The 22,661-nt window shown below is 41.7% G+C and overlaps 1 protein-coding gene across 2 annotated transcripts in view; it reads left to right on the top strand.

Annotated features, from left to right (window-relative positions):
- The window catches only part of dscama (Down syndrome cell adhesion molecule a), a 90,896-nt gene extending 69,875 nt beyond the window's left edge, over window positions 1–21,021 (top strand). The window contains exons 12-33 of one of the 2 annotated variants that reach the window (XM_023417724.2): window positions 4,052–4,248; window positions 4,745–4,841; window positions 4,948–5,076; window positions 5,333–5,500; window positions 6,064–6,134; window positions 7,246–7,489; window positions 7,921–8,067; window positions 10,347–10,502; window positions 10,873–11,006; window positions 12,177–12,330; window positions 12,920–13,037; window positions 13,158–13,321; window positions 13,560–13,658; window positions 13,762–13,950; window positions 14,509–14,799; window positions 15,637–15,813; window positions 15,919–15,949; window positions 16,071–16,186; window positions 16,292–16,441; window positions 17,337–17,534; window positions 17,687–17,989; window positions 19,024–21,021. In XM_023417724.2, the coding sequence (XP_023273492.1) occupies window positions 4,052–4,248; window positions 4,745–4,841; window positions 4,948–5,076; window positions 5,333–5,500; window positions 6,064–6,134; window positions 7,246–7,489; window positions 7,921–8,067; window positions 10,347–10,502; window positions 10,873–11,006; window positions 12,177–12,330; window positions 12,920–13,037; window positions 13,158–13,321; window positions 13,560–13,658; window positions 13,762–13,950; window positions 14,509–14,799; window positions 15,637–15,813; window positions 15,919–15,949; window positions 16,071–16,186; window positions 16,292–16,441; window positions 17,337–17,534; window positions 17,687–17,989; window positions 19,024–19,403 (3,713 nt within the window). In that variant the 3' untranslated portion in view covers window positions 19,404–21,021. Of the gene's footprint in view, window positions 1–4,051; window positions 4,249–4,744; window positions 4,842–4,947; window positions 5,077–5,332; window positions 5,501–6,063; window positions 6,135–7,245; window positions 7,490–7,920; window positions 8,068–10,346; window positions 10,503–10,872; window positions 11,007–12,176; window positions 12,331–12,919; window positions 13,038–13,157; window positions 13,322–13,559; window positions 13,659–13,761; window positions 13,951–14,508; window positions 14,800–15,636; window positions 15,814–15,918; window positions 15,950–16,070; window positions 16,187–16,291; window positions 16,451–17,336; window positions 17,535–17,686; window positions 17,990–19,023 lie in introns of both variants that reach the window. The other variant, XM_023417723.2, reaches the window with a different exon arrangement.
- The last annotated feature ends 1,640 nt before the right edge of the window (window positions 21,022–22,661 follow it).

Here is a 22,661-nt window from a genome sequence, read left to right as displayed (position 1 = left end):
GGGGGGGGGGGCTTTTGTCTCACGGGAGTAGCCTATCAGCAGCCAGCCTATCCCCCACAATCCCCTGCAGGCTTAAACGTATCATCACTGCCCTCTGGGTTGCTGTGGAGGAACAGGGCTCTCCTCACCTCCACATAGAAAACACACTGTACTGTGCAGAAAAACACAAAAAGCACTCTACTATTATTCTCTGGTTCTACAAAAGCTGCAGTGTTGACATTTTCTTTTATTTTCCCTTTACACTAATGTAAGCTACAGATACAGCTCCAGATCTCAAGGAATAATCTTAGGATGAAAAACAGACATGTTTGGGACTGCAACACACTGACATTCACACTGTTCCCTGTCATCGTCCTCCCCTGTTCATCACAAACACATCACATCTCATTGGTTTCTAAAGAGAAGTATTGCATGAGTGTTTTTCTTGTACGTGTTTACGGGACAGCGAGCTCTGTTTAGTCATCTACTTATGGTTCATTTGTGCACATTATTGTATCTAATGTTCCCTCCAGTCTTTCCAGATATTTACATGTGCATACAGAAAAGTATTGATATAATAATAATAAGGGACAAAGTGACTCAACATAGGGCAAGATTTAGGATTAAACCCTGTGTCTGGTCTCATTTCTTGTGTTTAATGCTCCTTGTTTCCTCCATCTCACCTCTCGTTTTCTTTCTTACCCTTTTTTTATTCTCTCTCTCTCTTTACTCCTCCCCGTTGTCTTGTTCCCATAATTCCACTCAATATTAAAGAAATACATCAACACAACAATTATAGGGCCACAAAGTGTGCCTCAGGGCTGGCTCAGCTGGGCCGCTTGCACACACAAACACACCCGCATTGCACACACATACATATGCACAGGCACAAGCTGATGCATGTTCAAACACACTTAGACACACACACACACACACACACACACACACACACACACACACATACACATACAAATTGCATGCGCCTCATCTCTGAGCCTGCCTCATGCTGCATAGACACTCCCAGTGCTGGGTATTTGTTTGCTTTTGTGTCTCTGCCTTCGTAGACATTAGTCTCGTCTCAAGATGTTTGCTGTAAAAATAAATTCAATATAATGTTGCAACATATTAATTGCAGAGCTGCTGTTATTGAAATAAAATAAAGATAATCCAGGAAATGATTTTCTGTGCAACAATTCTAGTGACAGATTCAGGAAAAGAAATGAACAGCTTTAAAGTAATATTTCCTTCAACTGCCTGTTGGAAAATCTGCCGTTTCAGATAATTTTTGAAAATGTTTGTTGTGAACGTTTGTGTAGCTTAAATTTATCTTTTATATGCATCAGTCTGACCTCAAAAACATGTAAAAAGCTGTATTGCTGGCATGTATTCATGTATTGTCATCAGTGCCTCTCTAGTCATAGGGTGAATTTGAAAATTCATATTGCGTCTGCTTTTTGTGTCCTTCAGTGTTCTATTATTCTAAAATATGGATGTTTTTATATATTTATATATGTTTATAAATGTATTGTTTGTATGTTTTTATATATAAAAACATACAAACAATACATATTTTTTATCTTGAGTCTAAAAACATCAAATGCTTATTTTGTGTTTCAATCAATAAGTGAATGCTGATTATCTGTAGTTCTCCCAACTAAAGAGCTGCTTTCGGGTGTGTAGCAGCTCAGCCAGGAAAAGCCACTGCTCTGATTGGCTGTGAGATCAAAAGAACCCCCCCCCCAATCCCCCACCTCACTCACACACACACAGACACGCAAACCAAACCTAAGATGAGTGGTCGATTCCAGTTAGTTCACATTTCTACCTCACCAGCTGATAATGCTCAGACTTATTCCTTTTTTTCAAATATAAAACAAAATGTTGTTGTATACAATATATTTTGTTGTTTTTTATTTTCTTTGAGCAAATATTTTCCTCTTAAAAACTTAATCACCAACAATATTGCCAGTAATGTTTTTGTGATTATTGCAGCAGTGCAGCACTTCTGTACTATTAGTCATTACTATACATTTAAGCCACTATCAGACTATTGTATCATCATATCAATAAACAGTATCTGTTGAGCTGTAATGTATAAAAGACAAGGGAACTATGAAACAAAAAAAGCTGTTTCTGTAGCTTTAATGTGTTTCCCCTCCAGATCCTGGATGTTGAAATGGCTTTAATGTTTACAGTACAGACAGGCTCTACACACCTAACGGGTGGAGCTGTCTCGATCTTCTCACCATCCTCACTTTTTGTCACCTAGCACAGTATCCCACTCTGCCAGTGTGTCAACAACATCGCTCTGTGCCACCTCTGAGCCACTTACACGGCAAAATGAAAGTAGCTGTGCTCTAAAACGATAACGTTTACATAAAGCCTGAGCAGTTATTTTTTCCCCCTCACTTATCCAAATGTGTCTCACAAAAAATTCATACTTGTCATGCAAAATAAATCAGCGTTCTTTTCCACAGCCGAGCCCCAAATGGCTGCAGAGTGAATAAGAGATGAGGCTTAAATGTTTGCAACCTCTTGCCTGACACTTCCCATCACATCACTGGAGTCACGCTTTGTGTGCCTGTGTGACTGTGTGTGTGTGTGTGTGTGTGTGTGTGTGTGTGTGTGTGTGTGTGTGTGTGTGTGTGTGTGTGCGCGTGCGTGTGTGTGCAAAAGACAAAAAAGGAGAACAAGCACACACATTTGTGTGCATGCACGAAAGTGTGTGTGTATGTGGGTCTGAGTGTGTGTGAGCATCTGGGAACAGGGGATTGTTATACACTCTACTGTGGGTGTAATGAGGCATGTATATAGTTAGTGTGTGTTTATTGTGGTGTCTTCAGAGTGTTGTTAGAGCATCACTGTACCACTTAGGACACTCAGATACAAGATACACACCAAGACTGCTTTTTGCTTTCAACACAACATGAAAGTTCAGTCACAGTTTATTGACAATGCTCATGATACTTTTTGTCTCTAATTTAAGAAAGTTTCAAATTTTGCTCCAAAACCTTTGAAAAGGTTTACATTTAAATTTTACAAATAGTGACAAATAAGTATTTTTGCATTATAGCAAAGCAGGAAATTTGCTTGTGATTAAAATGCCACAAGCCATCATTGATTATTGATTGTTCACCAAACTGAGACGTAGCTTAAACAATAAATCAACACTACTGGAGCCCCAGTGCTCCATATTGAATAAATATGACATTATGAAACACAAAATTAGAAAAACAGCGTTTTTCATTTATTATTGTTATTGTTTTATTTCTGTTTTTTTCATGTAGTCGCTGCCCCTGACCTTTCAACCACTCATACACCCTCTGCCTTCCTCAGCAGCTTCAACAACTTACTAGCAAACAAGCTAGCTGCTGTTAGCAACAACAACCAAAAGAGAAAGACGAATGTGTTTATGCTTTTCAGAGTTGTGTGTCTTTCTCTGAGTTAATGTCTTTTGATTTCAAGGGACTAATGCAATTATTCAGGAATTAAACAGCTAGCTGCTGTTGCTAACACTGTCGAGAGATTAGTTACTGTGTTTATTTACAGCCTGTAGTTGGTTGAGTCAGAATTACTGTTGTTGTTGTTGTTGTTGCTGTAGCTAACAGGAGGGGAGCAGTTGTTGAGTTTGCTAAAAGAGGCCGAGGACAGGTGATTGGTGGAAAGGTGAGAGGGCGGTGACTGGTGACTAATGACATTATGAAGAATGTCCAAGGAAAAATCATCATTAGATAAATAAAGGCTTTTAAAAGAATGGATCATTTTGAAAAAAAAATGAATATGATGGAATAAAATTAAAACTGTCATATTGAAAACCAGAATGATGAAATTAAAAAAAACTATTTATTGGTTTATTTATAAATTGACCATTTATTCATATGATAATGTTTTTAATATTATTTAATTTAATTATAATATCAAACACTATCTTAAACTAATTATTATTTGAAATGAAGGCGTCATTGGTTTGGTCCTTTGCTGGGGCTGTTTCAACACATCTGTGAGGTTCACCTGTGAAATAAATCTTACAACATATCGTCTTCTCTTTGTCCTCACCTTATTTTTACACCAGTCCCAGCCATGATCACATCCTACCCCAACACCACGCTGGCCACACAGGGTGAAGAGAAGAAGATGAGCTGCACGGCGCACGGCGAGAAGCCCATCATGGTGCGGTGGGAGAAGGAGGAACGCATCATCAACCCTGAGACCAGCCGCTATGTGGTTTCTGTCAAGGAGGTGGGCGATGAAGTCATCTCCACCCTGCAGGTAGGAGCATGTGCAACTCACAAAATGTGTAAAATGCGAGTCGGGACCATAGATTGGATTGCTCGTGTTTATTAAATACGTGAAGCACATGCAAAGAATTTCCTGTGAGTCTAAATCAGTGGTTCCCAACCTGGTGGTCAGAATGCCCCCTCAGTGGGTGTCGAGATGAATCAGATAATTAAAGATATTTAAGAAAGCGCTTTTCCTGGAACGCTGGATGCTTTTACTTCCTCGGGTCTCTAAAAATCCTTCTAATGAAAGAACCTGAGAAAGAAAACTCTATCTTTAGTTGAACTAAATGAAATAAAATGAAACTTAATGAGAGTCATTACTACATTCAAGGGGTCACCAGCCAAAACGGCTCTGAACCTCATCTAAATAATGCTTCAGGAAAATCCACATTAATATCACTAATAGACCAAAGGACATGTACCTGATATATTCTCTTTTACATCAGTTCAATGTAAACCTCATCTCATCCCTGTGCATCCATCAGATCATGCCTACGGTGAGGGAGGATTCCGGCTTCTTCTCCTGCCACGCCATCAACTCCTTTGGTGAAGACAGAGGAATCATACAGCTCACAGTGCAAGGTACAGATGCACCTTCATAAACTGCAAACAGAACTTTTCTTCCTTCACTTAAAAAATGGCAGTTTGAGTGAAATAACAACATTTTTGTCAACTATGTGCCTTGCAGAACCCCCGGACCCCCCAGAGGTGGAGATCAGAGAAGTGAAGGACAGGACCATTGCCTTGCGTTGGACTATGGGTTTTGATGGCAACAGCCCAATCACAGGCTTCGATATTGAGAGCAAGAACAAATCAGGTACAGAAAACTCTTTTCTGTCATTATTAGATGGTATGACCATAGTTCAGTTTCATAGTTCAGACTGAATACTAATTATTAGGTTAAAATCTCAAAGCTTATTGAAAATCGAGTATTTTGGCTGGTGAATTGATCCCTGCATTCCCTTTGTCTCAGCACTTAAATGTAATATAGCCTGTCCTAATGCACTTAGCTGGATTTGACCTTTCCCCTGACTTCAGCAACCCCAATAAACCTTACCCTCTCTCCTCCACAGCCTCCTGGGACACCGCTCAGAAGACCAAAGATGTCTCACCTCAGCTCAACCAGGCCACCATCATCGACCTGCACCCCTCCTCCACCTACAACATCCGCATGTTTGCCAAGAACCTGATCGGCAAGAGTGAGGCCAGCAACGAGCTCACCATCACCACTGATGAAGCAGGTGAGGATGAACCGTTGGAGGATGATGTTTTTCTTTCTGCAACCACCCTCAAGTCTGTTCTGCACACACAAGTGTTACAGACAATCACTGTCTACTCTTATTTTGAAATACACAAACGATTAGCAGTTACAGTAATGAGAGAACATTTAATTTTGTTATTACCCAACAAATCAGAGTAACAAAAACACAGTGAGAAAAATGTGAGTGCAGGTTGTGAGTGAAAGACAAAAGTCAAAAAGGGGTAAAGGGCCAGCTGAGCCAATTCATTACCAGCCTGGTGACATCAGCTCCATTGGCTCTGTTGCATTATTGAACACACGCTGACCCCGCACTAAAAGCAGAACTTTTCAATTAGCAGCCTCAGTAGTAAATGTCACACTAGGGTCAATAGACTGAGGCTGAACCCCTCTGTGTTCATCTCCCCCCACAGAGCAGCCGTCTATGAATACAACCATCATGTCCTTTTAAAATAGCCAGAGCCAGACTCTCTCACTCTAATCTATGAGCCAGCTGTTGGATGTGTACAGTTTAATAAGATGCATGTGTTGGTGATGTGATCTCAGCTCCTGATGGACCACCTCAGGACGTGCAGCTGGAAGCCCTCTCCTCTCAGAGCATCCGAGTCACTTGGAGGGTAAGTTAATCCAACCCTGTGGGTTAAAAATGTGTGTGTGAGTACGTACGTAGCTGTGTCCAGACAATTACAATCAGAGCTGACAGTGCTGAGGTTTGGTTTGTGTGGCTAAAAATAGCTATTTTAAAACTGCACAGTAAATCAGTTCTGTTCTCTCCTCAACATCAATTACTCTGAACTAAACGATTAACCTGCTGCTGCTTGTTGTGCTGGTCAGCTCCCAGGTGTGACTTTGTTTTACTGTATGAATTTAAAGCAGGATATTGGAGGCAAACAGCATTCCTGCTCAGTTGGCTGTTCCTGAATAAACAGTTAGAGAGTAGCATGTGTGTGCGTTAACAGTCTTTACGTGAGGTAACACATTTTCTACATGTAATGGTTATTTTTCCATTGTGTGCATTTTGGCCCTCTTTAAACCTTCGATATTGTGTTGCAGAGTAATGCAGATTGTGTGAGGAATACTGAATGAATCTGAATATACTTCTCACATGAGACTCACATTTTACTTTGCCTCATTCTGTTTTAACACAGAAAACTGTGAGTGCTGTTTAACAGAGATATTTCCTCTCATCCGTGCAGCGGCAGAAGAGGATTGTTGTTGGCTGCCATATGTGCTGCCTCATTTCTGATGCCAACTTTGGTTCTTTTACTGAGTTATTGGCAGTGACAAAGAAAACAGTGTTTGGAAGGATTATAATGCTATTCACATACTGTACTTTAGTATGTCTGGAATGTATTTGTATTCATGCTACACTACAATCCAGTATGTGCTGCCATCTCGGACACATTGACCAATCAGATCTGAATTCATCCTCAATGCATTTTGGGTGTATTCAGGCTTGTAGAGCTCTCTGCATGTGATTGGATAACCCATTACATTTTACTGCCAGCCTGCCAGGTGTGAACAGGAGGCGTCAGGTGCAAAGGTGAAAAGAGGGCACTTCCCTAGACTTACGAACATGTTATTGGAAAAATTGTAATTTAAAGCTTTCCTTATCTTACTTAGGACGATACCAGCAGTGAGTGCAAAGTCAGTGTCATGTCTTATAAAAAAAAGTACAGGGATATTTATCTCTACTGTCTCACATAATCTCTGCCATTCCTCTCTCAGGCGCCCAAGAAACACCTCCAGAACGGGGCCATCCGAGGCTACCAAGTGGGCTACAGAGAGTACAGCTCAGGTGGAAACTACCAGTTTAGCGTGATCAGCGTGGAAACTACAGGGGACAATGCAGAAAGCCTGGTGCTGGACAACCTGAAAAAGTTCACCCAGTATGGAGTCGTGGTGCAAGCCAGCAACAGCGCCGGGACAGGGCCCTCCTCCACAGAGGTGGCCGCTACCACACTGGAGGACGGTAAGACTGGAGGGAAGATTGCTTCAAGCTCAGTGTAGTCGCCGTGTCCGTATAAAACAATAATGAGAAAAACATTGAAGTAAAATTTAAATAATGATAAATAAAAAAATTATGAATAAATAATAAAAAATAAAAAAAATAACAAAACAAGTCTGAATTTAATTTTAAAAAGATTATATTTAAAGTGTTCACTGCAACAAACATACGATGATGTATTTATTTAATTTTCTCTTTACCCCTGTGTATTCTTCAGCTGTGAATATGCTGCGCTCTGAGGAACAGACAGCGAGGTTTAATTTTGGAGGGATCTGTGAGGATATATCACAACCTAGTGGAGATCACAGGGTGCTGCCACATGTTGTCAGCCCTGCAGTGTCTACTGAAACTCCAGTGTTCTCATAGCCTCTCTGTCCCCGGTTTGTCCCCTTCAGTGCCCAGTCGTCCTCCAGAGAACGTCCAGGCCACAGCCACGTCTCCAGAGGTCATCTCTCTGTCCTGGCTGACCCCTCCCAAAGACGCTCTGAACGGCAACCTGCTGGGCTTCAGGGTCATCTACTGGGCCAACCTGCCTGATGGAGGTACACACTAACACCTGGACACTACTCAAAGACAAAACCATTAGAGTCATTGTGTCTGTGGCATAGAGAAATACAGTGTGTATGCATTAGTGTTCACATAAACATTAACATTAACTCTTTTACATAAGTAGGTATAAAAGCCACAGTCCTCAGGAATCTCCAACTGTCATCAAAATATTTAGGAAAAATAAAGACATTTTCAGCAGGAACTGAAGTGTTCTTGGAATACAACTACCAGACTCTGTGACTGCAGGTTTTCTAAACACACATTTCAGACAAAAGATCTGCACACTGTACGAAAGGCTTCAGTAAATATAATTCAACACAGCAACATTTCAATATAAAAGTGACCTTCACCAGCTATCATCAACATTACAAAGCAGAACGAGGAACGTATACAGGCAAAATCACATTCATCACTCAGGTGGTTGTGATCAGCATGATTAAGAGTCTCCTTTCAGGCTGGACCAGTCAGACTCTACAGTCTGATACACACCATGTATATGATCCAAAATGCTAGAAAACATCAAGAAAATATTGAATTTAAAGCATCACATAAATTCAGTAAAATGGAATAAATGAGCAACATAAATTATGCAACAGTGGACACAAAATGGACCCAGCTAAGACAGCCAAACTACTGCGTAAAAAATACTAGATGGAAAAAATGGAAAGATAGAAAATATTAAATGATTTATTATTTTCCCTAAAGGGCTTAAAGTACCTTGGTTATTGACCAGCCATCCAGTCTTTATTTTACTACCAGTGCATGTAGAAAAACCACTGGAGATTGCCAAACAGAACAGACTAGAGATAGTGACTTACCTTGGCGGCTCTAGTGCGTCAAACTGCAGCATAAATACTTAAAATTATCTTACATCAAATTTATGCCAGTTTGCTGACTTCATGTGAGTCAGTATTTATTTGTCCAGTAATCTCTACAAAATGTAAAAAGCTATGAGCTAAAATCTCCACCACACTGTGTTTCAGTAATAAAGTAATAACCTCATACGGACTGCTGTTGATGGTAATGAGTAAACTGTAGCTTATAGTTCCTTCCAGTGGATTCTGGGTATTTAGGTAACCTCTACTGTCGGCCAAAAGTCTTCATGGTCCTGTGGAAGTGAGACAGCATGGCATGCCATTGTCACATGCCGTGTTTGTGTCAGTAGGATCGGTTGTGACAGCACGATTACCTTTGACCCCTGCACTGTCACATCATGTTGGCCTGCCTGTAGAGCATGAACACTCAGGACTTGACAGCCAGGATTAGTTTGCATGGTAACAGTCTGTAGCTCAGTGGGTGAATGCTCAAACCTGAACTTACATGCTTTATTTGTAAATGGTTTGGCTTATATCGAATACAGATACATACATATATAATTCCTAACACTTCACATGTACAATGCACATTTTGCAATTCAATGGTTTATTGTTCCATACCACGCCATCTCACACTACTGCAGTTCATCAGTATGAGAGAATATAATCTCATTCACCAGCAGAGGGGGATACAAGCCCTCTCTAACTGCAGGTTGCACCAGTGACGTTGGAATCAGTGTGGTTGCAAACACTGTTACTGCTCAGACAATAAGAGTTCGGGGTTATATTACGTATTAGAATACAATACAATATTATATATATTGATTTATCAAAGAAGCTGCAGATGCAGAATTTATTGTTGATTGATTCATCGTCTGATTCTTTCAGATGTAGAAGTGTTATTATTTTTGTGTCTTGGTATCAAGAGAATAAGCAAACACACACATATACACACACAACCATGCGTTAAATGCATTTACCGTGTAGTAAAATGTCTGTGTGATGGGTATTCCAGGTGTTTTAATTGCTCATTAAAAGTCAGAAGAAGCGATGCAGCTGGTCTCGTAATCTCTGGAGAGAAGTGAAAGGCGAGAAAGCAGGGAGGAGTAAAGGTATGAAGAAGGGATATGTACAGAGAGCAGTGACATCAATAATTTAAACCCTAACAGCCGAAGTAGCAGGTTGCCAGTCAAGGCCCGCCACCACAGCAGACCTGGGATGCAGGGCTGTTTAAACTTTGTGATTGAATATGAATTTATAACCAAAGCTCTGATATGACACCCAAGGGCCTGACAACTACTTTATGTATGTGATTTACTATATAATATATGAGTCACATGTATGGACCTGTGTCAGCTTGTCTTATCACTGGATTATTTACAATAAGAGACTAGCATTGGATAAGGTCTTTTTTCCTCACACATTTTACTCCCCCCCACCCCCATGCTGTCCATCAGAGCTCGGAGAGATCAGGAACGTTACGACCTCAAAGCCCTCTCTGGAGCTGGATGGACTGGAGAAGTACACCAACTACAGCATCCAGGTGTTGGCTTTCACCAGAGCTGGAGATGGTGTTCGCAGTGAACAGATTTACACTCGCACCAAGGAGGACGGTACGAAAATGATGTCACTTTTCCTAATAAAAGGCACAAGGGCAGCTATCAGATTATGTGTAATGCAAACTTGTGTCTCACTAAAGCTGTTCTACAGATAACCTCAGACTCATGCTGAAGTAGAGTCCCAAGGAATTACATTAAATAATGGAATGTCATTTTTGTTAAATTGAGAATATTTAAGCTAATGAATGCATCCCTGTGGTAAACATGATCTCATATAAATCTAGCATGAAGCAGAAGGTCCTGTAGACATTTGTCCATAAGCTGTCTTGTTTTATAATCAGTGTAGCACCATAAAAAAATCCTGTGAGTAGTAGTATTGTCTTAATGTGTGAAGTATATCAACTAGATCATCTTTTCCTTTCAGTTCCTGGTCCTCCGGCAGGTGTGAAAGCAGCAGCTGCATCCAACTCAGTGGTGTTTGTGTCATGGCTTCCTCCTCTCAAAGTGAACGGCATCATCAGGAAATACACAGTTTTCTGCTCCAACCCACACCCCACGGTAACACACTGAAAAATTATTTAATGAGATGTTCATTTTTTTCAAATAAAATAAATGAATAACTTAAATTTAAGTTTGTGAATTAAAAGTGTAAAGAATTTAGAATAAATCCTACTGTGATGATTTTATAATCATTGCAGTTTCACTGCATTTTGAATTGGGTGAATTTAAAGTGAACTAATCAGAGTCAACTGATCATTGAGCCATAAAGTGTATATAACTTAATTAACATAATTTAAAGGACATAACACGCATTACCTTATATTTCTCTGATTAACAGAAAATCTCATGAAAAGATCAAAACCATCAGTATGTTAGTCTGTCTCTCAATCGTTTCTGACTTCCTCACTCTCTGTCCGTCTCTCTTGTCTCTGTGGCTATTTGCTACTAAAGTATTTTCACAGGTGGACTTTTTTTTTTTTAGCAAACATTTGTTAAAACATAAAGCATCAATAATCAATATAACATAATATATTAATATAAATGGATCAATAGACTGTATGTAATGAGAAAGGAGTCTGTTGTATTTACAAACCACAGAGAATAATTACCCAACTCTGCAGTTTCCCAGAGCTCTATGGACCCTTATATGTCCTTCAGCTCATTGTTTTGGTTTTATAGCTCACAGCTTTACTGTTTTAATTCGCTCTCACTGCTCACAGCATCGTTTTCATTCAAAAAACCTCTCAGCTAAAAAGCTTTAAATATCCCTGTAACTGCCCAGCACCAAAGGCCTGTGAACACAACAGAGAATTCAGCAGCTAAAGAGACAGATATTTTCCCTCAGGAGCTGGAGGAGACCAAAAACAGAGTGAATGTTGGACTTAGATTCACCAGGTAGCCAGACATGGCTCCTAATGAATGCTAATATGAAGGTGACTGCATAATTTTAAATGAGTCATGCCGTATGCCACATAACTCATTGATGTGTTTTTAATAGTTTTTGGACAATAGAGATCTATGGCACAGATAAATATGATATATCTGGCTTTGCTTAGAGACAGTACTTGTTAGTGAGGTACATTTATAGTTGGTTTTGGTCTTTTCGTGGGATTTGTTGATGATAAGAAAAATACAGAATATCACCAGACCCATCTTTAAAATGAAGTGAAGATGGAAAATTATCTGCAGTAGCACATGACACAGTCTTGAATGTTTTCCATCACCCAGGTGAGCAGTGAGTTTGAGGCGGCCCCAGACGTGTTCTTCTACCGCATCCCCAACCTGAGCAGGAACCGGCAGTACAGTATCTGGGTGGTGGCTGTCACCGCTGCAGGCCGTGGAAACGGCAGTGAAATCATCACCGTCAAACCCATGGCTGAGGGTAGGTGAAGTCTGATAGTCAGTAACACTGACAGTAGATTACATCATGCATTTTTATGGGTTTACCAGGACATAAATGCACAGCGTGAGTTCAAACTAGCATGATCTCTTGATAAGGATTACCCTGCTTCACCCTGCTTCACCTGTTTTCACCAACGAAAAAGTATCCATTTGTTCCCAGTATCTCTTCATTAGAAGACAGGCAGGGGAGCATCAGCTGCATGTAAATAACCTAGTGTTTGGCCCTGTCAGCATTAACATGCTTGGTGAGAGCTGATAAGCTGATTGCATATGCCGATAGCCCCCCTGGTGCCTGGAGGCAGGACCCACAGCCCCTAGCAGGACATGCACATCTTGTCTGAGGTCTAGGTGATGGATGTCCTCTCTTCTCTGCTCCACTGCTCAGATGGAGGGAGAACCCCCATCAGACTCTGCCTCCTGAGCCTGTATCTCTGACTCAGTGAGGTTATAGGTTAGAGAGGACAACAAAAGTAAAAAACTCAGTGTGAAATCATTTAAAAAACAACACAACATTTATTTGTTGCGGCATCTCCTGTGTGGCCTGATGAAGCATGTGTGTACTTTTGTAGCTCCAGCTCGGATTCTGACCTTCAACAGAACAGTAACCACCCCCTGGATGAGGGATATTGTGCTGCCTTGTAAAGCAGTGGGTGATCCATCCCCAACCATCAAGTGGCTCAAAGAGATGTGAGTACAACAGTTTCAGACAGTGGTTTTAACATGAACTAAATTATTTATTTTTGTCTTTTCGAAGTTACCACTAACACAGAAAACATGAAGCTAAATATAAACTCATCTATGTTTCAGCAATGGTACCCCAGCACCTGTTGTGATTGACAGCCGACGCAGTGTCCACGGTAATGGCAGCCTTGTTATCCGCACAGTGAAAGCAGAGGATTCTGGGAACTACACTTGTGTGGCCAGTAACAGCTTTGGGTCAGACAAGATCGTCCTCAACCTGCAGGTTCAAGGTAAGAAAGACAACATATGGACCAACAGCACATCTGTACCAGTTCTCAATAACAGGTGCCCATCTGAAACACCTGCACACAGGTGACATGTTGAGGATGCGGCACCGGTGGATGGGAGTTAATGCATTTACACAACTTGATGCAAATGAACCATTCAGTTCACACTGTTTTAGTCCTGAGAGTAGTCCTGATCATAATCAAAGTCGTTTGAGAGCTTTGTTTGTTTTCTTTCTTGCAGTTCCACCTGACCAGCCTCGTCTCACAGTGACCAAGACGACCACCACCTCTATAACCCTCTCCTGGATCCCAGGAGACAACGGAGGCAGCTCTATAAGAGGTCAGACACTCATCACAGTGTATTTTTTTCAGTGCTTTGTTTCTTTTTCTGTTTTCCTCCCGTCTCGATCCACATTCACCGCCTGACCTGTGTCCTCCTCCAGGTTACATCCTGCAGTACTCGGAGGACAACAGTGAGCAGTGGGGCAACTTTGCCATCAGTCCCAGTGAGCGCTCCTATCGGCTGGAGAACCTCAAGTGTGGCACCTGGTACAAGTTCACCCTCACTGCCCAGAATGCAGTGGGGCCAGGACGCATCAGTGAGATCATTGAAGCAAAGACTCATGGGAAAGGTTAGTTTTCGTCGATTGCTGTATTACAGTTATTCAATAATCTGTATAAGTGGAGTATTCATGTGTCTGAAATGTAAATTTGAATGTGAAACATGGATGATGTGTGCAGATGTGAATCATACTTTTCAGAGGATTTATTTGTTTGTAATATTTTGTGCTTCAAATACCCATCAGATTATTTTCTCGGCTCGTGTTGCAACTGATAATGTAATAAACACAGTATAAATGCAGTTTAATAATTGTTTAAGATATTATATAATGTCACTCTGAATGGGTAAAAACAATACAATAAATCATATACTGGTAGTTGTATCTCCAGAAAAAGTATTAGATAAAAATGTTTGATATATAATTGATTATCAGATTAACCAGTTCACAATACAATATAAAAGCCCCTTATCAGTGTCAGTCCTTGGATTTACTAAAATACAATTTCCAGCTTATTGTAAGTGATATTTTACACAGAGATATTGTCCAAGATTTGGTGTTTTTTATTTTCTCAAAGGTTTGTTCTCACTGGCCTAACACACTGAGGCTTTCCTCCCCCTCCCTCTACAGAACCTCAGTACTCTAAAGAACAGGAGCTCTTCACTAGCATCAACGCCACTCGGGTCAAGATAAACCTGAACGGCTGGAATAACGGTGGATGCCCCATCACCTCGTTCACCCTGGAGTATCGGCCTGTGGACTCGCCCACGTGGACCACAGCACAGCGCACCTCCCTCACCAAGAGCTACATCCTGTACGACCTGCAGGAGGCCACCTGGTACGAGCTGCAGATGAAGGTCTACAACAGCGCCGGCTACGCTGAGAAGAGAGTGAAGTTTGCAACACTCAGCTACGATGGAAGTGAGTTAACACAAGGGCATGGGATGAGGCCGACGATATACTCATTTCTCTTAAGAGAACAGAGTCACTGAAATATCTGTCATATCCTGCTGAAACTGACAGGGAAAGTTTGATTCACCAGCTGCTCCAGAGCTAGTAGAAAAGTGAACACTGACACTGACTGTTGAACAAGTTCAATCAGTGATAAAAGACCTAAGTTTCAGTAACTGTAACATACTGACTCTGGCTAACAGTGATAGTGTTAGGCAAAGAGGATAAATCACTTCCTCTGTTAATGGCAGCGCTTGAGGCTTGAGGAGATTGAGACTCCCTTGATGAATTGGCTAATAAAAAACACATTTCATGCTGACTCCAGTGGCTGCAGCCAGTTTGTGTGTTGCTGGTTATGACACCTGCATCACAAGCTCACTGAATGCCACCACCAGAGTGAAATAAGTTCATGATCCTCCTTTGAAATAAAGGATGCTCGCACTGCCAGCTCATATTGTACCCTGGGAGATCAGTGTTGCTCTGCCACCACCAGTTCTGAAGACCAGCCACCTTCAATCACAGCCCACAGCTGCTGAAGAGAGAAATCAGGCTGAGAATGTGTTTATTCTTGTTTAAGCGCAGTTTGGCAGAATGAGAGCCAGGTTTTACTGCCAGTTCGGCAAAAGGTCAAGAGCTGATATGAACAGCGGCTTGTGGTGGAACGCTGTGCATGATTACTTGGAACAGATGTTGAACTCTCAAGCTTTAAGCTCCTGATGGTCTTAATCAGCTTTTATACAGTATGATACCTGTCATTCAGAATCACTGGCTGTCTGTCATAATACATAACATGTGACCTCTGCACAGGTACCATCGCACCTTTGGTGAAGGCACCCAATGTGAGTGAGGACAACTCAGGGGGCGGCGAAGGTTTGAAGATGATGGTGACCATTTCCTGTGTGTTGGTGGGTATCGTTGTAATCTTCATCGGGCTGCTGGTGCTGAGGAGGAGGAGGCGGGAGCAGAGGCTGAAGAGGCTCCGAGGTGCGATGAGGGCAACTTTATTTCTCACATATAGATAGATGTTTGCTTCTGTTCTCTCGCACGCAGTATCTAACAAGTCACATGATGTTTTTCTTTGTTTTCCAGATGCAAAAAGTTTGGCTGAGATGCTCATGAGGTAAAACAACTTCACTGCTTTGCTATTACGCAATACACAATACTGTCACAATGCAATACTGTCACCCGAACAGAGGCAAGAATTTCTGATAACTTACATGTTTTTGTTTTGTGCTTTTCAGTAAAAACACACGTCCAGCAGAGCCAATTAACAAACAGCAGCAGACGCTCCGCATGCACATCGACATCCCCCGAGCCCAGCTCCTGATAGAGGAGAGAGACACCATGGAGACTGTTGGTAAGCACACTGCTGGTTGTGTACTCCTGCTATACAGTAAGCAGCTTGTAGTTTTTACTTCATACAGGAAATGAACCTGGTTATGTTTTTGTTGCTGTCCCACAGACGACAGGTCCACTGTGTTACTGACTGATAATGACTTTGGGGAAACCCAGAAACAGAAGTCGTCCACAGTCACCCACACAGTCCACTACCAGTCCCTGTCCCAGGCCACTGGTCCACTGGTCGATGTGTCCGATGCCAGACCAGGAACCAGTAAGTCCAGTACGGACTCCTTTTTTTAACTTCATAACATAAAATGCACATGTGGTTGTGTTTTTTTCTATTCTTTTCTCAGCCATGCTCCTTTGCCCAGCAGCTTTTACTTTTGTTTTTACTGTTGTTACTTTTCCTTCGCGTGGCTTTTCTACGGCTGGTGACTGCTGCATGTTTTGGTGATTGTACAGAACAAAGTGAAGTCAACTCGAGCCGTCAGTACACTCACATGTTAGACTCCTGTCACTGCAACACATATCCAGTGCACCATGGAGGTGTTCTCCAGCTGTCGCTCCTCTGCTGCATGCCTGTTGCCTCACAGTTCACCTGAGAGCTCTGCCGCTGTTTTCTACTGCTGCTGTTTTTATAGCATTTCATCAGCCCCGCCTTCACCCCAGCATCCACCTGTTGCCTCTGAGTCTATGTTCCACTTCAGGGCGAGAAATCATCTTCACTTCCTGCTGTGTTGAGTTTAGTGTTTCTTTGTAGTGAGCGATGGAGTCAGAGAATCAAAATTTTACATTCACAAAATAATTAATTGCATGGAGCCTTCAGCCTCCTTCAAAAAACATAGTGTCATGTTTGATAACATTGTAGAAAGTATGACATGAGGGTTTATCTGGTTTTATTTCCGCTTTTTATCCCCAGCATGTCTGTTTATATTACTCCTGTATTTGTCACATGGTAACATGTCTGCTGTGACCTGCAGTTGTAGTTATTTCAGGCAAAATCTCTGTTTGTGTCCAGAAGTCGTTTTTTTTTGCAGGTTGCAGAATTGATACTGGGTGCAGGGGCTCTGTTACCATTACCTTCCTGACCATGACCACTTCCACTTTATCGAACCTTCCTTCCTGCGATTTACATAATCACAGCACGTTCTCCTCCTTCCTCTAAGACCCTACCGCCCGCCGCACAGCCAAAGCCGGCCCGGCTGCCCGCAACCGCTATGCCAGCCAGTGGACCCTGAACCGGCCACACCCCCCTGTCTCCTCTCACACTCTCAGCACTGACTGGAGGCTGCCCACACCCAGAGTCGCAGGCTCAGTGGACAAGGAGAGTGACAGCTACAGCGTCAGCCCATCTCAGGACACAGGTGAGCAGCTCATCTGGATGCAGCTTCTTTATAACGTTATGACACCGCTCCTCATCTTTAACAACAAACCTGTATCAGCTGTTTTACAACTTTAACAATTCTGCTGCTAACTCTTGTCACTAATCCCTCCACTAACTCCGGCCCACGTCCAGACCGAGCGAGGAGCAGCATGGTGTCAACAGAAAGCGCCTCCTCTACCTACGAGGAGCTTGCCAGAGCTTACGAGCACGCCAAGATGGAGGAGCAGCTGCGCCACGCCAAATTCACCATCACCGAATGCTTCATCTCTGACACTTCCTCAGAGCAGATGACGGCGGGCACCAACGACTACACCGACAGCCTGACCTCCAGCACACCGTCCGAATCAGGCATCTGCCGCTTCACTGCTTCCCCGCCCAAGCCTCAGGACGTCAGCCGGGTCATGAACATGGCCGTGCCCAAGGCCCACAGACCGGGTGAGGCCACGCTGCTCAAAGACCACAGTTCTGTCTGCCTGAAACCCAGCAGCCTCATTATGATGCTGATAACACTAATCACTAAACTTAACTTTGTGTCTAATGTTGACATCCAACCATTAACTGTGACTCTAACTCTGACACTGAATCCAAATGAAGTGTTAAAAATGTATTCAAGTTGATGATTGTCTCAGTTCAGTTTTTTTTTAGAGAAAATGTGGAGCCATTAAATAAAAAATTCAATCTGAATTAAAAACAATAGGACGTTCCAAGATATGAGACAACTATTATTTCAAAACAGTAACAAAAAATTTGTGAGAACTCATTATAAACGTTGGTAAGTAAGAGTCTGGGGAAGGAAACTGTAGCTGCACTGTTGAAACTGTAAATGTATTTCTTGTGCCTACGTGTATAACAGCTCTAAATGAGACGCTGCTGCCAGAAAATGACCTCAACCATATCTGCTGTCAGTGTGGCAGATCCAACATCTTCTTTTCAGGAGAAACAAACAATTGAAACAAACATTATTTAGATTATTGTAAATACCGTTCATTGGTTGCTGAAGAAATTCATGTTAATTGAATTTTGATAAGTGACAAAAGTGACAAATATGCAAAATCTACATTTAACAAGTGGCAGTCCTCGTGTGTAAATGTGATACTGTTGAAAATCAGGCTTGATAGGATTAACATAAATTGCCTGCTCTGCTGTGATATTACTTAATCATTTTTTGAAAAATATTCTAGTTTAATATTGTGAGTGTATTGAAATCAGCAGTGATGGGATGGAGGGCAAAGGCACAAATATCAGCCTGTGTGTCTGTGTGATCACACTTAATAAACTCTATTGGTTTTACTTTGATAAACTCACAAAGGTGAATTTTCATCAGCCAAGAAATGGCAAAGAGACAAAAATAAGTGATAAACAATAAATAATAATAAAGTTGTGGACAAGGTGATGAGGTGATGTTTGACAGGCATGTGTCCATGTGTGTTCTCTCATATCTAACTCTGATGGTCTGTGTCGTCCTGCAGGGGGCGAGCTGGTTCACCTTCCTCCGTACCTGCGCATGGACTTCCTGTTGAACCGAGGCATGTCCTGCTCGGGGTCGTCCAGGGGGACAGCTAGTGGGGAGAGAGCTGCCATGGGTCAGGCCTGTCTGGAGCCCCAGAAGAGTCGCTCACTGAAGCGACCTTCTCGCATGGCGCCCCCAACGCCCACAGAGGCCCCTCAGGCCAGCAGGGACCCAGTGGCCCAGTGGCAGCCTGGCTCTGCAGCCACACTCCCCCACAGAGAGGGCTCAGAGCTGGCCCAGGCCGCCAAGCTCAGCACCTCCCAGGAGTCCCTGCTGGACTCGCGAGGACATCTCAAACAGAGCAGCAACCCCTACGCAAAGTCCTACACGCTGGTATAACAGCAGGAGCACCTAGGGCGAGACTACAAACTCACTCTAACACTGGACTTAACACTCAAGTGCAGTAAACTGACTTTCACCACGCAGTTCTGTATATATGTCCCCTCCCTCCAAGGGCGGGGTCACTTTTACTAATCTCCTTTTATTTATTTTAGAACTTTCTTTTATCTCTTGTTTGTATTTCTTTTTATTTCTTTTGTTTCACTTGAGAAAAAATTCACTCATCGGAAATGACTCCAGTCGGAGCTTTGCCAAACTAATTGAGTAACGAGGGAGCATTATTTATTCTTGATTCTTGTTAATTCTTTATAATTAATCAGTGATTATTAATTGTTAGTTGTCAGCTATTAATGATCATTAATTATTGATTACCAAATGATCTATTATCACCATTACTACAATGTTTTCATAAGAACCCGGACATGTTTTTTTTCTGGAGTGGAAGATGACGATTTGGAGTCATTTTTTTCCTATGGAATATCCTTCTGAAACATTGAATGAAACTTGGGAGAAATCTTGGAATGAAAGCAATTGACACCAGTCCAAACTTTTCAGCTGCTCTCCAATTGTTACTTTTTTTGAAGAAAAAAAAAATCTATTTCCTATGGATGCATGGGGACTGACCAATTAAAAGACAATGAGGATTACGATCGTGGCTGGACAGCCCAGTCGAGCATTTTGTCACACTATGAAATGATCCAATGTGAAGATTTATTATTCTTATTACTATAAATATATATATAAAAAGAGAAATCACTTTTATTTGTGGATATTACAGGGAAGAATTGATTTGGTTAATAAAGTCCTTAGTCATGTTTGCACATATCTCGTTTTAATTAGGAAATGGAGTCTCTGTTGATCTTTCTCTGTGTCCCATTCTCTGATGGTGCAATATGAAAAAAGATATGAAAAGTATATGAAAACTATTGCTCTATACTGTACTGTAATGATGAAAAATAACTATGTTGTGAGTATACTTACAGGGCCGGACACACTCCAGCTATGTATTCAGGTGTAGTTTACCACTGCTTGTTTGCCAGGGTGGTAAATGATGTTAGCTAGAACAGGGAGGGTTTAGAGAACTAATGGTTTGCACTTCACAACACCCCAACTCAAGTGTGTCCAGATAGATCCCCCTACTCTCAGTGCACTAGGTAGAGTCTTCAAGGCTCTCACTGTCCTCAGTAGATTTACTGTTGCTGCATTGCAGTGATTCTTCTCTACAGGGAAAAAAAAACGTGAGACAATCCAGCAGAATCCCCCCTTCAAACCAAACCTATAATGTCTATGGGAAATATCTAAAAAAAAAAAAATGTGGATATACGTAAGAAGCTGTTTTTGTTCCTGTCTGCCCTGGCCCATTTCTGTTCTTTCTGTTTCTTTGAGTTAGCCTGAAGGGAGAAGAGTTTGATCCAAAATGCTGTGAGGTCATTATGTCAGTTTCTATGATTAGTTTCTATGATTAACTGTCTTCATTATGATTATACATTTTAACAAGAAAAAAAAAAATGTCACTTTTTATTTTTAACATGAGTGTTCACCATGGTGACACTGGAATAAAGAGAAACTAACACAAAGTTCAAATTTGATTAATAAAATGGCTGTTCCCCAAAGTGTCCTCCACGGGTTTGACATGAGTGACTGATGATGGTGTGGAGGTGAAGCGGAGGCGCGGAGAGCAGGTGTCTGCTCTCTGGCTGTTCGTTGGGTCTTAAATGTCGACAGGAGACCCAGAGTGCCTCGCCGTAGATTCACCGTGATCGCGGTGAGAGACGTCCTGAAGATTGTCGGCAGTGTCTCGGCCATTTCTGATGTTGGTCATTCGGATCATTGAGTTCTCACCCTCTGTGACTGTGTAGCTGTCCCGCCTGCAGGTGGCGGTGTTGTAAAGAGTTGTGTCGCTCTCTAATCCATCCTCCTCATTTAACTTTCATCTCAAGCCCTTGCAGCCAACACCAGCCTGCTGTGTGGAGACTTAAATTTCTGTTCGAGTGCAAATTGGAATCTGCCTCTCTGTTACGACCAGATTAACCTGACATCTTTATAGGACCCAAGCATTTTATGGTCTAAAGCTACATTTACACAGAAACCTTTAACGTCTTGCATTTCTGGACCTTTTCTCTTATTTGGTTGGTGCCACCAATAATTTCTCCAGCCCGCTGTAAACTTGAAGAAATTGGAAAATGAATAGGTTAAGACACCATTTCACCTATGACAAGTATTTTACAAGGTTACAAGTCGCCTGGATCAGGAGTCTTAACATCAAGTCATTTTTGTGTCAGAAGAAACGGCAAAAGAGGAAGCTGAGAAATTAGTTTCACCACCACCAAAGCCTCAAAACACCAGAATACAATGGAACTAGAGACGCGTTGTATTACATGGGGCTTTATTATTAATTGAACCGGTGTGTGTCAAATCCATACAACATGCTAATTCTGCAGTGTGTTCTCTGTGGAACAGAGACAAAATAAAATACACTCCGAACAGTCAGTGTGCAGAGTAAAAAAACAAACAGATTTTTGAGTGTGCTGCTGATGGATATGAAGTGCGAACAGGAAGTGGAGGAGCCTCTCCAGGTTGTTAAAACTAATTGTAGATAGTGATGAATCCTAAGAAAAAAACATTTTTGAAAAATCTTTTGTTAAGTTGAAGTGGCAGCATTTCCTGTTCAAATGCTTTGTTGCATAGCGACAGGCCTTGATCTCTGCCCTTTATGCGGTAGCTTTCAAAGGGCGTTCTGGGAAATGTAGGCAATGACAGAGCAGGGCTGAGTGAGAGTGGGTGTTGTATCTCACAGAATATTGTCGGGAATATATCTTAGATGAAAATTTAAAAAACAATAGATAGAGAAGCTGATGAACATTGATGGCTACTTTATAAGAGCCAGGACAGCGTCTTCACTTGAGCAGCTGAGCCCAAAACATCTTAGCGCCTCCTTCAGGTGATGCCCAAGTGGTGTAAGAATACCGTCTTCTCTGGTTTAGCATTTTCACATGTCTTTTATATACCACAGTGGGTAAAAGTGAATTACAACCATGATTTACAAAATGTGCTGAACAGGTTGATTAAATCCATTAGTTTAAGACTGTCTGAGGGCGAATCTCTTCTTTAATGAAGCCGATGAGGATTTAAAATGTCACCTCTATAAATGACACCAGCAACTCATAAAGATTCTTTCTAAATCTTACCACAGGTGTAAAGTGTGTAGTCATATCATTTTAAGCTTTATAAAGAACTTCCTCCCTGAACTGGTTTATT

Source organism: Seriola lalandi, unplaced genomic scaffold, assembly GCF_002814215.2.
Source record: "Seriola lalandi dorsalis isolate HSWRI2012SDOR001 ecotype SW California unplaced genomic scaffold, Sedor1 jcf7180002054577, whole genome shotgun sequence".
Lineage (NCBI taxonomy): Eukaryota > Metazoa > Chordata > Actinopteri > Carangiformes > Carangidae > Seriola > Seriola lalandi.
This window is presented reverse-complemented; position numbering and strand designations above follow the sequence as displayed.